This window comes from Lipotes vexillifer, unplaced genomic scaffold (genome assembly GCF_000442215.2).
Source record: "Lipotes vexillifer unplaced genomic scaffold, Lipotes_vexillifer_v1.1 scaffold172, whole genome shotgun sequence".
Classification (NCBI taxonomy): Eukaryota; Metazoa; Chordata; class Mammalia; order Artiodactyla; family Lipotidae; genus Lipotes; species Lipotes vexillifer.
The window spans coordinates 1655481-1673778 of NW_006776799.1; the positions used below are offsets into that span (position 1 = coordinate 1655481).

Consider the following 18298-nt stretch of genomic DNA (forward strand, 5'->3'; position numbering starts at 1 on the left):
CTTCTGTTTGTTTTCAAATGTGTATGACCATGCTTGATTTTGCAGGCTCTTATTACAGAATTTTATAGGTTATCAGAAGCACATGTATCAGCAACTGTAACAAATTTTCATTTGTGGCTATTGGTTAATCAGAGCAAGACATTGGATCTCCAGTTGAGCACCAGATGTTTTTACTGAGGGAAAAAAAAGAAAAGTTAAGAGCTTTTAAATCTTACATTATTACTTTGATTGTATAAGAAATAATAGTGACATTTCATTCTCTGAAATGTATTGTGAGGGTTTTCCTTCATATTGATACACTATGTTATTCAATGAATTAGTTAGTATAGAACCAGTTTAAAAGACCTGAGAATGCAGTGACAGCCAGGAAGGATATTTTGAAGTTTAAAATGGTCCCTATATAAATAGAACGGATCAGCATAACTTTGGGATAAAATTAGCTGACAGTTTGTGGGCTCTCTAGCATGTGCCTGTTAGCTTAGTGCCGCTCTCCTGATAAATCACAATACAGCTTCCAGAGAGAGAGGAAGGATGGACAGCACGGCTGCCCCTATCACTAAATCTGCAGCTGCCAAGTTAGTTAAGAGAAATTTCCTTGAGGCTCTAAAGTCAAATGACTTCGGAAAATTGAAGGCCATTTTAATCCAAAGGCAAATAGATGTGGACACAGTTTTTGAAGTTGAAGATGAGAATATGGTTTTGGCATCTTATAAACAAGGTAAAAATTATAGGTGTAATTGTAAAATCGATAGAAAATGGATTTGGTTTTTTAATGCACAGCATTAGTCACCCAATCTAAACCAGTAGCTCTTTCTATTTCTTTAAATATATACTTTAAAATATTTCTAATGTAATCATTTCTTTCTTTTTAAACTAGACAAAATCATGAGCTGGTATATATTTTTTCTTCTCTTTACTTTTCTTTCTGTATCCCTGTGCCTAGAATTTGAAATCCTGGATAATCATATTTAGTAATGCAATTTTCCTCTATTTCTAACTTTACTTCTTCTGATAAGTACATAGAATAAAGAAACCATCTCTAGATTATGGCTAAACAGATTGCTGAGATCTAATCCAGACAGTATGACTGGCTTGGGAACAGGCTGCCAGCCCTCTGTTAACAGGGCTACTTAAAGATATATCATCTCTACATCCACCTGGAGGAAGAAGGGGATTTTTGCCCCTATTTGAAGGGTTAATAAATGGGTAAGGCTGTGCCATGATACACCTTTATGATCCTTGTCATTTTAATGAGTTTTCAGTTCAGGCAGAAAAGCTGAAACCAGAAAAGCCAAAAAGTTAACTTTTTTCCATGACTACAGTGATAGATCAAAATTGTAGATCTACCTAACACGGTGTATCTGCCTTATGAAGAACTAAGGATAGCAAAAATTAGAACTGAATTTTTTTTTTTTATCACGGGATTTTCTGGAACCCATGCTTAATAAGTCAGAAATAAATTAGAAGTGAGCAGATTCTGATTTCCCAAATCAGCTAGTTAATGGGAAATTTGAGTAGCGAGGCCATCTGGTAAGCGGACTGCAAACAAACACCATGTTCAACATCACTTCTGTTTAAACAAAATAGGTGATAAGGTCTTGTGTACAGCATTGAGAAAGAGAGATCTTTTTTTATGTTTAAAATACTTTCCATTTGTATATAAATCATCAGCACCATCAATTTTCAGAAATGAATACTAATGGTATATATTTCTACATTAATTTACTATCAGTTCTGAAGGAAGAATGGAATAGTTGAGGCCAGTTACTGTGTTTATGACTTTTACTTGAGGGTTTTATTATAAATTGGCATTTGCTATCTTGATTGGAAAATAAAGAAGAGGTCTGTTTTTTAAAAAGAGGTTGATGGAGGTTCTGTTAAGAAAGAATGTATACTATATGATCAGATTACTTTCATCTTATGGATTTGTTCAGTGAAAGACTGCCTGAATGCTTAATACATTTTTAAGGTAATTTTTAAAACTTATATTCGTGCCTAGCTTAAAATACTTATGTCCAAGTCAGCAGGTAATTTATTTGACCCTGAGCTGTGAAGACTGCCTTTTCTCATCTGAGCATGCCAAATTGCGTAGATCATGCGAAGGTTCAGAGGTTGTGAGAAAGGAAGTTTTAGTGGCAGTTTCTGGAGAAGAAGGGTGCTGTTTCTCTTGCTTCCAATGGTGTTACCATCCCTGAACGAGAAAAAAATGCATTTTAAAATCTTTCTGTCAATATGAGCCGACTCCCTATGGTCTTCATAGAGCTAAATTTTCATTCATGCAAATGGGTGTTTTCATAGGACTGTGGGATGGGACTTTCAATTAGGGAGAAAGCAAATTACACTCTCTGGATTTGGGGGGGAGGAAGAAAAGAGAGCAGTAACATTCTTATGCATGCCAGGTGGATGAATGCAAGAAATGTTAGGATTTGTGGCCATATCTTCAGGGTTTATGCAGGAAATCGTGTGTGTGTGTGTGTGTGTGTGTGTGTGTGTGTGTGTGTGCGCATGCGCACGTGTGTGTGTGTGTACACATACATGTGTGCGTATAGAAAGAAATACACTTACTCTCTGTTTAATATGAATATGGGTATAAGAATCTGTCTCTTCAATCTTAATCCCAGATTGAAGCCTCATTTTCTTCAGATATTTTCACATGGCTTCCAGCCTAATTATCAGACTTTTTATTTTAGTCAGGAATGGAAGTGATGCATAGAATCCTAGTTGCTAGCCAAGCAAAGTAGACCTAAGTGGTTATATCAGTTTTTAAGTCACAGAGGAATTCCCAGGGACTAGTGTAGAGCTGAGCAGGCTACACTGGTCATTTGTTCGTTAGTTACAATTAGTTCCTTTCCGAATAATTCTAAGGAATGAGACGCTTTGTGGTCTTGAAGGGTATGTGACTAGATTAAACTTTGTGAGACTTTATTAAATCACAGCAGACTTTTTGGATGTTGAATGCTGTTGAATTGCTATGCATTAGTTTTTTATTTTTTTAAGCACTTTAAAAAATCTCTACAACAGAAAAGTTCACAAATCGTAAGTGTGAAGCTTGATTAATTTTCACAAAACAAACAAACATATGCAACCAGCATCCAGAAGAAGAAGTAGAACATTACCTATTGACTTTTAAAGCGTGGGAATCTTCAGGTTTTAGTAATTTTGGGTTTACTAAGCAAGGCAATGTGTAAAATCTAGAACATACTATGCTACCTTTAAATTTGCTTGTGTAATTAGTAATGTAATCTGTATTCATCATTTGATTGTCCTGTGGAAGATCAACAGTGGTACGTTTAATCCAAAATAATTTTTGTTTCTTTTAGGACATAGGATTTTTAAAAGTGACCACATTTTCTCTCCTAATTATGGTATGTTTAAGCCAGTATGAATGCAAGTTTATACTTTTTGTAAAGGCAACTCAGAAGTCTGTTGGTGAAGAAATCAGCTTGGAATCTAAACATTGCAGCCCCCAATCCACAATCTAAATGGTACATTAATAATCAAAAGTTGACCTCCTAAGCAAATATAAAATATGGACTTTGTGAGGAAGGTAGAACAAAGTGTCTGGAAATTCACTTCTGCTTCCCCATCTCATTGAGTAACTTCTCTCACCTGTGAGACAGAGAACAGATTTAGAAGGCAGCATCCAGGTTCAGATGGCGAGCCCTGCCTAGCCCCAGCACCTAATAATGATTCTTAAAGTTTGAGACATCTCATTCTATTTTTTCAAGTTATTTTAAACTTCATAATCAAATCTTCAGATAAAATTATGTTTTATCAATTAAAAATATTTCTCTCACACTTTGTAAAGCAAACATTAAAAACATTCTGGTTGGGACTTCCCTGGTGGTCCAGTCGTTAAGAATCCACCTTCCAATGCAGGGGACGCAGGTTTGGTCCCTGGTGGGGGAACTAAGATCCCACATGCCGTGGGGAACAAAACCAGCGCGCTATAGAGCCCTCGAGCCACAGCTAGAGAGAAGCACACGTGCTGCAACTAAGACCCGACGCAGCCAAACAATAATAAAATAAAATTTTTAAGAAAAGAAAACCATTCTTTTAAAAAAAGAAGCATTCTGGTTGGCATTTGCATTGTCTCCTAGAGAATGGCAGATACATGGGTCTGAAAAGTAAAAACAAGTAAGCAAAATTACATCTACCAGCTGACCACTTTAAAATGGGAATGAAGTGAAGAAAAGTTAAATACACGAACAACTTTTAACTGCCAAATGCAATTAGCAGTTGAATAGTCAAGGGATGTCAATGATATAAAGTTTGTTATGAGCCAAGCGCACAGTATTTATAGTGAAAGTGGGTCTCTAAGAAAACGCAAAGCTATTCATATTGGTTGTCACTAGGCGATCTCCATACGGGAAACGTGAATATCCATAAAGCTGTTTCCAAAGGTTTTTCAACCACACATTTGATTCTCCTTCAGATGTATGAGCCTTGGCTCATTAATGTTACAGGCAGAATATCATACTTATCTCTTTGGTGTGGAATTCCCTAGTCAGCAAGGTTAATCAGAGTCCTTTTATTAATCAGCGTAATGCACTTTAAGTACTTCGTTTATGGCCCACAGCCGCAGGTTCTTTGGTTGATAGTCATATTTTTAATTAAAATAACCAATGAATGATTTCACTGGAAAACTTTCTGGCAGGTACTCTATCTACTTTACTAAGTAGCAACTGCCTTCCAAATATCTTGAAAGCTCTTATTTTCACTCTCTTAATGAGTCATCTTCTTATCACCTAATTTTCCTCTTTGCCAGAAATTCACTCTCCTACTTTCCTATTGCCATCCCAGGGTTCTTTTGCTTTCCTAGATGTTCAGATTTTTTTCTTTAAAATTTTACATTTCAAGCTTATTTTTTTTTCTCTCCTGGGGAAACTCTGAGATTTATCCTGAAAATATTAGCTATTAAAAAATGGGTAAGAATTGTGCTCCAGCCTGTAATCCTTCAGGACTATGTAAATACGTGGACACAGCAGAGCAAATGTCTGCTTATCCAGCCACGAGCAGTGTGTGTAACCTTTGGCTGTAATAACAGAGGCTTCTTGTGTGTGGGGTTCTTTGGACTCAGACAACATTACAGCTGATAACTGTGGCAGATCCGAGCTTAGCTGAAGATTTACCAGAGATGTGTATATCCTCCCAAACACTGGAGCAGAATCAACCCTTCTTCCAAAAGGTGGCCCAAACACTTCGCTCCTTACTGTATTTCCTGAGCCGGGGGTTTTCTACTCAGTGACTCAGGCATATCTCTGGATTCAGATTTAAATTAAACGCACACACACACATACACACACACACACAAAGAATTGGTCTGTGTATTTTTGTAGGGGCATAACTCCTAAATTCCTTTAGAACTTTGCCGAGAATTGATATTGATTTGGAGGTGGACTGCATGTAGCTTTCAGATTTGGGGGAGACTAGGTATACAAACATGGGCACTTCCTGCTACTTAATCTCTACAAGATATTTATCCTCATTTGTAAAGTGGAGGCTTTGTCAAGACCCCCTCTAGATCTCCTGCATGCTGATAATCTTCAATGTTTTGAAGGGGAAATTATATAAACAGATTAAGTGTCGTGGTCTGGGGAAGGTAAAAAGTAATGGTAGATGCTATAAATCCACATGGGTGTGGCCTATGTTTGAGAGTTCTCTCTGGGATGTTTTCCTAGGAGAAAGAATCTGTATTTTCTTCTCAGTTAAGCTCATTGCTCAAGCAGAGCTCAAGCACAAGGCATCACTGCCCACAGACTGCAGACCCGGGGTGAGAACCAAGTAGTTTACATTAGGGGAAGCAGTGCCTTCCTCACCTCTGGCCCCATCAAGGGCTTTGTTCCTGGGTTTTACTCCCTCCTCACAGTCCTTTGTGCAATCTGAGCACACAGTCAAAGGGCATCCTGGACTCTGCAGAAGTGAGAGCAGAGGGGGGCCCTTTGAAAGACAAATGCGAAGAATAAATCACATTTTGAGTTCTGAAGCCCTGGGACAATATTGCTGTGGAAAGAAGGGAGCGTGTACAAAATGAATCTGCCCGATTAGTTAACTGTATTTCTGTCATGCTGTGACCATGGGGGTTACATTTTGCAGGACAAATTTTGATCTCTTGACATACCAGCATCGACACAAGTGTGTGAATGGGTGCTGCATCACTGTGGTTTTTTGGCAATGGCATTACCTCAGGTTTGGTCCTCAGTGAGGGTAGGTGTGGTGGAACGGACACTCCTGCTTGTTTCCACACTTGGTACACAGTGACCTGTGACCGTATCGTCATTTAAAGGTTGTGACTGGGGCTTTCCTGGTGGCGCAGTGGTTGAAAGTCCGCCTGCCGATGCAGGGGACTCAGGTTCGTGCCCTGGTCCGGGAAGATCCCACATGCTGCGGAGCGGCTGGGCCCGTGAGCCATGGCCGCTGAGCCTGCACGTCCGGAGCCTGTGCTCCGCAACGGGAGAGGCCGCAGCAGTGAGAGACCCGCGTACAGCAAAAAAAAAAAAAAAGGTGGTGACTGTATGTGTGTGGCCTGTTTGCTGTGGACTGCTTGTCTCTGCAGTGGGCTTTCCTGCTTTGCAAGGGCTTGAATTATCCAGAAACTCCTCCCCACTACCCCCCACCAAAGTTCTGCAATGCAGCTTCAAGATACATTGCGACAGACCCTGATCTGTATCCGACTATCTCTTCCTATCTCTCCACTCAGCTCCCTAGGGGCACCAGCTAAGGAGTCTTGCTGCCACCCACCCATCTACGTTCCTACCACTCACATTCCTTTCTAGGAGAGGTGAGTTGTAGGCACAATTTCATTTATGAGGTTGGCTGAATTCCAACACCTGGCCATCTCTGAGCCCAATTTACTGGTTAATGATTATGATTATAGGACACGGAGATGAAACTGAATGAGAGATCAAGGATGACCGATTCATGTAATAAACAGGCAGGATAGATTCTCTAAGTGCTCCTGGGAATTTAAGAGGAAGAAAAAACAATCAACCAGCAAATGTATCTCCATATCAGAGATGTGACATATAGATGAAATCGGGATCTTCTTTCTTTCCTTATGATTTGTGAAGCAGGCTTGGCGCTAAACCTATTCTACTTCCACAAAGACAAAGACAGATGGAAACCCTGCATTGCAGATATTCTGAGTCCATTAGCTTGGACTGAGGCAGACGACTTATGGCTCTAGCAGGCTGAAAAAGTGGCAGTTTTCTCATCTGGAAAATGAAAGGCTTGGACTGGATAATCTTCCCTCGAGCGCTAACATTCTGTGTTTCTTTGATTTTACATCAAAATGCTGTTTTCTTAATCAGCTCTCTGCTGCTTCCTTTCTGAGATCATTTTTCTTACCACTGCAGAAGCAGACTTGAGTTTCCAATCAGTTGCTGCATAGAGCTGCCTAATCTTTGCCGTTAATTGGCAAGCAAAACACACTCCAGTTTTCAGATCTGGAACCAGCTTCTTTGCAAGAGAGTTAGAAGAGGCTCTCTTTGCAAATTGCTTGTAGAGGAAATTTGAGTATTAAGATGACTAAGTATTAGTGTTAAGTGATTCCTTCCTTATCAAAAGCAGGTTGCATACCATATAGCTTAAAAACTATGCTTGGAACACAGATTCAATGTGCACAGCTAAATGGAAATGTGTATATGGATATATACAAATGTATTGTGTGTGCATATCTATTTACACACACACACACACACACACACACACACACACACAGGGGAGATCCTCCCCACTCCACACTGTCTGTGAAACTGTTTGTCTCTACCAGGGAAAATTCATATCACCAAATACCTTCCCTTTTCAGTGTCTGAAATCTGGAATTAGTAACTTAGAACTTAATTCTATTGTATGAATACAGGTTCCTACATAAATTCAGATAATCCTAAGAGGTTCACACTTTAAACAATCCTCAGTCTATTAGACCTTAGTGTAAATTAACTTTGGATTTCTTTTTAAAGAACAACTTTGGATAAGGGGAGAGTTGGGAGGATGAGAAAGCAAAATGGCCCTAGAATTCTGAGTGAGATGAAAAGACACTAAAGTGTGTGTGTGTCTGTCTGTCTGTCTGTCTTTCTGTCTGTCTAGGTTGGAGGGTGGGCCATAGAAAAACAAACTTCTGGTTGGGAGCATTCATTCCCTCAGGATTAATCAGCATTGTGCATAACCCTATAAATAACCTCTTTTTAAAAAAATTTAAGTTTATTTATTTTTGGCTGTGTTTGGTCTTCATTGCTGTGCATGGGCTTTCTCTAATTGTGGCGAGCAGGGACTACTTTTCGTTGGCAGTGCACAGGTTTCTCATTGCGGTGGCTTCTCTTGTTGCGGAGCACAGGCTCTAGACACGCGGCCTTCAGTAGTTGCGGCTTGTGGGCTCTAGAGTGCAGGTTCAGTAGTTGTGGTGCACGGGCTTAGTTGCTCCACAGCATGTGGCATCTTCCTGGACCAGGGCTTGAACCCGTGTCCCCTGCCCTGGCAGACAGATTCTCAACCACTGCACCACCAGGGAAGCCCTAAATGGCCTTTTTAAACTAAATTATTTTTCCCCCTGGCCAGGAGCACAACAGTTTGTTTTAATTTTATTTATTTTTATAAATAGTAATACACGCACAAGGTACTAAATTTAAAAGCTCAAGGGGAGCATTGAAGGATAAGTAAATCTATGTTCTTGTCCCCCAGTCCCCACCAGTGTAACCAGTTTCTTGTGTTAGGTGTTTATAAATATTTTCTTACATGTTAGCCTTTATGCACACTCTTTGGCTCCCTGCTTCTCTCACTCAATAATATATCTTGAGATTTTTTCCATACCAGTATACACAGAACTGCCCCCTTCTTTGTAATGGCTGTATAGTGTTCCACTGTATGGATGTACATACTTTAAACAGTCTCCTATTGATGAAGATTGAGGTTGTTTCCAATCACTAACCATTAAGAACAATGCTGTAGTGTAGTGCATGTTGTTGTCCTGGGCCAGGTTACCAGGATTTATAACTCCCAGGAACTTCATACTCTTGATAAAGAGTTCAATGCAAGTAGTGTTCTTGGGAGTTGTGTAATACAGTGGCCCTTATGTGGCATTTCACACATGAGTGAATGTACTCGTAGGATAAATACCCAGGAGTGGTGCCTAGGTAGTTCTTTGCATTTAAATGAGAGACTTTTAATACCTGATCACCAGGCCCACCTTTAACGTGGTCATCATCCTCTGAGTCCCCTCCAGATGCTCATTTTTGTTGCCCAGAAGTATTCACAATATTTTAGATTTTTCTGACCTCATCTAATCAGTGAAGAACACAACTTGTGCTTCCCTTGTTCTGGGTGCTATACCCTATTAATGTAGCTAAAGATTGTATCAGCATTTGGGCAGCTTCATCTTACTCTTGGCTCATTTCTAGATTATTGTCAACTCAAATACTTAGGTTTTTCCTCAAATAAATTACCATTAAATCATAATCTGATGGGACTTCCCGGTGGTTCAGTGGTTAAGACTCCACACTTCCAATGCAGGGGACGTGTGTTTGATCCCTGGTTGGGGAACGAAGATCCCATATCCCACGTGGTGCGGCCAAAATATTAAATAAATAAATTAATTAATTAATGAATAAAGACGATCTTTCCAAAAAAAATCTAAGGAAAAAAAAACTCATAATCTGCTTACTTTGTACTCGCATAGTGGAATTTTTACCACCTATTGTAAAAACAAACTTCTGATTTATCCATGTTAAAATTTGTATTGTTGTTTCCACCCTAGAGTCTCTTCTAAGCTGTTGAGCTATATCTACATCTTCATCTTGCCATTAAATACTTCATCTTTCTGTACCTATTTTCCATTCTCCACTTATAGTGAGCTTAATGCCATGGCTCTGGGTACTGACATTGAAAAAAATATTTATAAAGTTATCTTTGTTATAGCTTGTCAAAATGGTAATCATTGGACACTTGGGAAAAAGGGACTAGTTCAGTGTTTAGAAGTCAGAGGTAAGAGGGAAAAAGGAAAGAGAGGGTGAGAGGGAGGGAGGGTGGGAGGAGAGAGAGAGAGAGAGAGATTTCCAACAGCTAATGGGAAAATTTTATTTAAGATCTCAGTTCTAGGAGCAACTATGCTTCTCCTGACCAATTAATTTGTGTATACCTTGTGGGCATAGTTAATTGTACAACACATCATGTTTTCCTGTTTATTTTGGCTCCTGGGAAGTTCAAAGGTAAATTTACAGTGTGGTTCTAGCATATATACAACACAGTTTATATTTTGGTACCTATCTGACCCTGGACCTCTTTTTATTTTCCTTCCTTATTTTTCCCTTTGCCCTTATTTTCTAGATCATTAAAAAAATCTTGTGTAAAATTGGTAAGCTGCTATAAATTCTTCTTAATTCTTCTTCGGAAAAAGGTGTTGTATAAACTGATAGGCAAATAAAATCTTGGTGTGACAAATTTTCTAAAGACATCAAATACATTCATACCTTAGCTTGACAATAGCAACAACTAGAGGGAAAAAGAACTGTGATGGAATGAAAATTATAAGCTTGTAAGTAACAGCTTTGGAAACATTCAAGACAATGATTGGGAGTTAAAAAAAAATCTTTAATAAGAATCTCATGTAAATCATCATGTAAAATAAAATGCAGTCACATAAATGAAGGTCTCAAACACAAATGCCTTGGATGGCCAGGAAGGTAAAGTAAATGAAGGACCAAGATAATAGGGAATAGTAGAGAGCCCCGTCCCATTTAAGTGATCCAAATACACTACTAAGCTAAACATTTGCAGATCCATCAGCCACTAGTTTACAACTTCCAAATCATCCCCCAATTTTATAAATGTGACGAAAGTAAAATACTTTGTAAAAATCCTCACTAATTCTCACAGGGAGAAATCCTAGGCCAAAAAGTTAAACTTTCTCTCCCTTACTTTTTTCAGGTTATTGGTTGCCTAGTTACAAATTAAAGTCTTCCTGGGCCACGGGCCTGCATCTTTCTGTCTTGTTTGGTCACGTGGAATGTCTTCTGGTGCTCCTGGACCACAACGCTACAATCAACTGTAGACCTAATGGGAAAACCCCTCTTCATGTGGCTTGTGAAATGGCCAACTTGGATTGTGTTAAGATTCTCTGTGACCGTGGAGCAAAGCTCAATTGCTACTCCTTAAGTGGACACACAGCTTTACACTTCTGTACAACTCCAAGCTCCATCCTCTGTGCCAAGCAATTGGTTTGGAGAGGTAAGCCTTTCTGGGTGGCTGACATTGTCATCTACTTGCCCAGTTATGGTTTTGAAAATTGGTGACCCTTACTTACCTCCGGCAATGTAGTACATATCTCTATTCATTAAGCCTAATTCAGGGGGCCCTAAAAATATGTAGAGAGATAGTTATGTTGGCCCCAGTCATTCAGTGATGATCACATTGAATTCTTATTACTGTTTTAATTATACGAGTCTCGTTAATTAACACATTTATTTAACAAATATTTATTAGCTTCTATGATGTCAGGTAATGTGCTAAGAAAGTAAAAAGAGAAAATAGTTTCTGACTTCTAGGAGCTTATATTCTAGTAGGGGAGATGAATATTGATGAAATAAATTATAAATACATAACTGTAAATTGGGAAAGGAGCAAAATAAGGTGCTATGAAAGAGAACGTCAGGAGTAAACTATTATAAAATGTATAAAACTTCTCTAAAGATACAATATTTAAGCTGAAACTTTATAATGAGAAGGAGCTGGCCATTAAAAACAAGAGCAAAGAAGAAAAGTTGAGGGATAAGGAATAGCATGTGCAAAGTTGCTAGGGGAGCAAAAAACTTGGAATATCCAACACATGGAAGAAGGCCAGTATGGCCAGAATATCATGGGGGGGTGGGTGGGAAGGACAAGAGGGTAGAGGGTAGTGCCGCCAGATGACATTGGATGTGTCAGATCATATATGGCCTGATGGGTGCCAAGTGTGGGGTTTAGAAATGGAGCCACTGAAAAGTTTAAAGCAAGGCAAAGGCACAGTTTAATTTTCACTTAAGATCATCAATATGGGGTCATTCATAAGCTGGGCTGGAGAAGGCCAAGAATGGAAGCCGGGAGACCAGCAGGGAAACTCTTGCAATATTGTAGGTGAGGGGGATGATGATTTGCACTAAGGGGAAAGCTTGGATAGGAAAATTAGAAAATGGGTTTGCAATATGTTTTAGAAGCAGAATTGGTGGGACTTGGAGATGGATTTGATATAGGTGGGGGTGGGGCTGGGTGACAGAAAAGGAAGTTTCAAGAATCATTGCCAGGTTTCTGGCTTTAGAAAATGGCTGGATAGTGATGCCATTTTTTAAGATGGGAAAACTTGGGGAAGAAGCATGTATGTGGGGAAGATCATTATACCATTTTTTTTTAAGTTGGGTTTACAGAGGTATAATTTATATACCGTAAATTCACTATTTTTGAGTAATAGATAGTCGTGAAACCATTCACCACAATTATCTCAAAAAATCCCCTGATGCCCTTGGTAGTTAATTCCCTCACTCTCCCCCCACCCCTGGCAACTGTTGATCTGTTTTCTGTCCCTTTAGTTTCATCTTTTCAGAATGTCATATTAATTAAATTATACAATATGTAACCTTTTGAGGCTGGTTTCTCCAGTTTAGCATAATGCATTTTAGATTCATCAATGTGACTGCACTCACCAGTAAATCAGACCTTTTTATTGCTGAATAGTATTCCCTGTATAGATGTAACACAGTTTATTCACTCCCTAGTAGAGGGGCATTTGGATTGCTTCTAGTTTTTGACAATTTTGAAAAAAGCTGCTATAAACATTTGCACACACGTTCTTGTATGGACATGTTTCATTTCACTTGGGTAAACACCTAGGAATGGGAAGATGGGTTGTATGGTAAGTTTATAAGAAACTGCCAGACTGTTTTCCAAAGTGCTTGTACCCTTTTGCATTTCCTCCAGCAGTGTGTAAGAGTTCCTGTTATCCTCCATCCTTGTCAGAACTTCGTAATGTCAGTTTTTTAAAGATTGTTTTAGCCATTATAATAAGTATTAATAGCATCTCATTATGCTTTTAATTTGAATTCCTCTAATGACCAAAGACATTGAGTATGTTTTCATGTATTTGCCTGCCAGCTGTGTGTTCACTTTGGTGAAATATCTGTTCATTTCTTCTGCTGCTTTTTTTTTTTTTTTTTTTTTTTTTGCGGTACACGGGCCTCTCACTGTTGCGGCCTCTCCCATTGCGGAGCACAGGCTCCGGACGTGCACACTTAGCAGCCATTGCTCACGGGCCCAGCCGCTCCGTGGCATGTGGGATCTTCCTGGACTGGGGCACAAACCTGAGTCCCCTGCATCGGCAGGCGGACTCTCAACCACTGCGCCACCAGGAAAGCCCACTTTTTTTTTTTTTTTTAATGGTTGTTTGTTTTCTTGTTATTGATCTGTGAGAGTTCTTAATATATTTTGGATACTAGCCCTTTGTCAAATATGTGTTTTGCAAATATTTTAATTCATTCTTTGGATTTTCATTTTTCTAATGGTGTTTTTAAAAGAGCAGAAGTATTTAATTTTGATAAATTCAGTTTATCAATTTTTACCTCTTATGGTTTGTGCTTTCTGTGTTCTAGCTAAGAAATGTTTGATTAACCCAAGTAACAAAGGTTTTCTCCTACGTTTTTCTTCTAGAAGTTTTATAATTTCAGGTTTTACTTTTATGTCTTTGATTCATTTTGAGTTATTTTTTGCATATGGTGTGAGGTATGGGTTGAAGTTCATCTTTTTTGTGTATGGATGGCCAATTGTTTCAACATCATTTGTTGAAAAGATTATTCTTTCACCACTGAATTGTTTTGATATTTTTCTCAAAAGTCAATTGGCCGGGACTTCCCTGGTGGTCCAGTGGTTGAGACTTCACCTTCCAAGGGTGCAGGTCCCTGGCTGGGGAGCTAAGATCCCACATGCCTCACAGCCAAATAACCAAAACATAAAACAGAAGCAGTATTGTAACAAATTCAATAAATACTTTAAAAATGGTTCACATAAAAAAAATCTTTTAAAAAAGTCAATTGGCCAAATATGTATGGGTCCATTGATCTATATATCTATTTTTTGCTAATCCTCCACTGACTTGGTTGCTTTATATCAAGTCTCAAAAGCACATAGAGTGAGTCCTTCTAGGTTAGTTTTAAACATGAGAGGTTTCAGACCTCTTTGAGACATCAAAGTGAGTAAGTCAAGGATGCACTTGATATAAAAGTATATATTTCAGAAAAGAGCTCTGAACTAAAGCAGTAAGTTTAGGAGCCATTGGCCTATAGATTGTATTTGAAGCCAAGAAAATCAATGAACTCACCTGGATAAACAGTGTAGAGAGATAAAAGAGAACTTAGGACCAAGCTCTGACAAATTCTTATGTTTCGATGTTAGCAGGATGGAGAGGAGGCAATAAAAGAGAGTGAAATTATTCTAGGGTTTTGATTTCTCTTCCTTGTGATAACCACTTTCCTCTATAATTCTTTATTTCTAAGAATGTGTTAAAATATTCCACACTAAAAAAAAAAAAAGAAGAAAAAAAGAGTGAAGTGGATTGATAAATGAAGTTGGAGAAAATCCAAGAGCATTTTTGGCATCAGAGAAACTAAGAAAAAGGCAGGTTCAAGAATGAGGGAGTGGTCAGCTGTATTGATAGCTACTGAGAGGTTTAATCAGATGTTCATTAGATTAAGTGACAGAGTTATCACTGACAAAAATAGTTTTGGTGAAATGGTAGGTGCAGAAGCCAGATCAGAAGATGTGAATGGGAGGTTAGAAACTAGAGATGGCATATGCTGACAACTGGTAAAAGAAATTTGGCTGCAAATGTGAGCATAAGAGTAGCATGATTGCTGAAGGGGGTTTTGCGGGGGGGCGTTTGTCACAGGAGACTATTATCTACAGTTGAAGATAAAGGGAAATGTTTCGGGACTTCCCTGGTGGCGCAGTGGTTAAGAATCCGCCTGCCAATGCAGGGAACATGGGTTCGAACCCTGGTCCAAGAAGATCCCACGTGCCGCGGAGCAACTAAGCCTGTGCGCCACAACTACTGAGCCTGCGCTCTAGAGCCCGTGAGCTACAACTACTGAGCCCGTGTGCCACAACTACTGAAGCCCGCGCACCTAGAACCCGTGCTCTGCAACAAGAGAAGCCACCGCAATGAGAAGCCCGCGCACTGCGACGAAGAGTAGCCCCCACCAGAGGAGGCCCCTGCGCAGCAACGAAGACCCAATGCAACCAAAAAAAAAAATAAAGGAAATGATTGTATGCTGAAGGAAATGATTTATAGAAAGCAAACAGTTGAAGATGCATGAAACAGGATAACTGAAAGGTCCAAATCTTAGAGGAGTTGGGATGGGATGAAATCCAGAGACCTTGAGACACATCCTCCTTTTCAGCAGGTGAGCTAAAGTAAAAGATGGTTTTAATGCCAGAACACTTGTAGATTTGGTTGTGGTAAGATGAGGGAGTCCCTATCTGGTACAAAGTCATCAGCCAAAATGAGAGCAGAAAGACTGGAAATTGGATGAGAGAGGGGAAGATATGGAAAGGTCGTGGGGAAAGAATGGGAGGACATGCTTGAAGATGCTATGGTCTTCTCAACCTGTGAGAACTAAAGGGAAAACAAAATCAACCCAGCTTATTCTCCTTCTTGCCTGCCCTGGGAGGAAGGGCCTAGCGCAGAGATGCTTGGAGAAGGACAGGCACCCATTGGAGCTTATCCGCTTTACCTTCCCGCATGGGGCCATCACCACTTTTCACATTTACTTATACATTTATTTTTAGATTTAGTTTTTTTAATCTACATTTTAACTAATTAATTTAAACTTTTAAGCTGTTTATCTTCAAAATTTTTGGAAAGTTAAGAAATTATATATTTGTTTAGTTATTGCTCTTTTATATCGCTGCCTTTTCATCAACCACGGACTAACAGTGAGCTCCCGACCTCGTCTTTCCTCAGAGGTGTTACCACACAGCTTTCCCAGAGGACACAGTTATTCCCCATGTGCTTTATCCCTGTTGACAGAGGGAGGCCTACCTAGAGAGGGAGGAGTAAAGAGGTAGGAGGAGACTGAGCAATGCTCCCTGTAGGGTGACACAAGGAATTGGACTGATAACCCAAGAGGAAGAGTAGAAGGAAGTCTGTTAAAGATAACTGACCCTTTAGCACCACGTCATCAAAGGCTGAAGCCATAACAATAAAGATAAATTAGAGAACACAAAAATGTTTGTTTCAACATCTGTGTGGCAAACATTATAAAATTAAAAAGCAGTCATAAAACTGGGAAAAATATTTGGGACTATATGACAAAGGGCTCATATCCTTACTATGTAAAGAAAATTTAAAAATTAAAGTTAGGAGGGTAACAACTAAGAGAAAAAAAAAAAAAAGCACAAAGGGACCAAGAACAGGAATAGGTATTTCGGGAAAAAAACAGGTGAGCATATAAACGACAAATAAAGGTAACATAATGATCACTTGTAATCAGTAAAATGTCAATTAAAAATAAGAATTAGGTGTTTTGTTATATTTATTACATTAACAAAGATATCAAAGATGATAATACATATGTTGACAAACACATGGGGCAGTCCTCTCACACAGGCTTAATGGAGTGAAAATGCATACGATTGAGGGGAATATCAAAAGCTTAAAACCTTTTTAAACTCAGAAATTCTGCCTCTAGGATTAGGGACTAATTCAGCACCTTTTGACTCAGGGTTCTCATTGATGTAGGGCCTCAAATTCAGACTTTGGATATATCTCTAAACAAGGTTATACACTGAGTCAGAGATAACTGATGAGAAAGAAAGACATTTATCATGTAACAGAATTGTGCTTGGTCACGTGATCTGTAGTACACTGGAAATTGAGACTTCTCCTAATTCTATGAGAGTCTTCAAAATAGTGGAGTTATAGTGTGTTTTGTTTTATATTTTTGCAGTAAAAACTTTGATTGGTTAAGGAATACAGTTAAAATATACCACAATTTTAAAAGATATATATTGGCATTTTTAATTTTTAATGTACTTAGAGTCTCAAAAAAGTCGCTTGATTTCTTTTTGCCCCCAGAGAGTCATTTATATTACTGAAATACTTAAAAATATTTTTATATATAATAGAAAAATTTAAGCTGTTACCTCCATACCATACAGACGTTAAAAATGATATTGTAAAAGAATGTTTATTGACATAGATTTTTTAAAAATAAGTTCATAGGAGTGTATGCATAAACTCATTTTTCTAAAAATTATATATGATTATGCATATCAGAAAATAATATCTGAATTATGAGTCAAACTTGATAGCATAAGTAATATTTAGCTGTAGCTAAGTAACTTCAAAAAAGCAAATTTGTTATGTCAGATCCTTACTCTTAGAATAAGTGTTTTTTTTTAAGTGTGGTACCTGGAAAATATTTCAAAACAAAATAAAACTGTAAATCAGGTAATTAGGTAAAATTTCACCCATTTTATGAATGGAGAAAAAGAGAAAAGGAGAAGAGAAGTGCATGGCGGTAATCTTTCTAGTCTGGAAATTCTAGAAGACTGTCAGCATCTTGCAGCCTTTCTTTTGCATTTTTATGTCTTCAGTTTCTTGGACAGTGCTTGGCACATAGGAAGTACTCAATAAATGGTCTCTGACTGATCTGGGAATGGCTCCAGGAGCCCTGAGTGCATGGAAGGGAACTACTGCCATCTAGTAAATGGAAGCTGTTATGTTCACAGTTAATTAAATGCTGCTGTTGGTCAGTTTTACTCTCTCAGTCTCTAGGGAGATAGCTGAGGGATGAATTTTTCTCTCTCCAGGATTATGTGGTAGGCACTTTGAGAAGTCACATACATCACTTTGTAGCTGGACAGAGGGAATTGAGACAGCACACAGACAAGGAAAATAAGTCAGGCTAAACATTAAACTCAGGACCAGAGAAGTCCATTAGAGGAAAACCAATGCCATGGCAACTGAAAACCGATGTAATTTCATTTGCTATTTAATGGGCTCTTTGTGGAAAAGTGCTCTTTGTGGAAAAGGCTAATTGAGGCCAAAAAATTGCATGCAATTTTCTCTTAAAGGATTTTCCCCTATTTTTTCAATGTTGCAGAGCCTTTGTCCTCAGGCTGGATTTTGTCTGCTATTTTTTTGTTTGCCTTTCTACTTAATGCCCCCCATCTTCTGGCCTTTGTTTCCTTTGGTATTAGTATTATAGTGTTCATCAGTTGAGAAGGCTTATTTACCTCAGTGAAAATGTCCTTTCTGTGAATCCTGCATTTCCCTACAAAT

At 38.7% G+C, this 18298-nt stretch overlaps 1 protein-coding gene across 1 annotated transcript in view; it reads left to right on the top strand.

Moving 5' to 3' along the window:
- Positions 1–531: 531 nt before the first annotated feature.
- The window catches only part of ASB4 (ankyrin repeat and SOCS box containing 4), a 66598-nt gene continuing 48831 nt past the window's right edge, over positions 532–18298 (top strand). Inside the window, 2 exon segments of the mRNA XM_007450658.1 lie at positions 532–718; positions 10921–11220. Of these exon segments, the coding sequence (XP_007450720.1) occupies positions 532–718; positions 10921–11220 (487 nt within the window).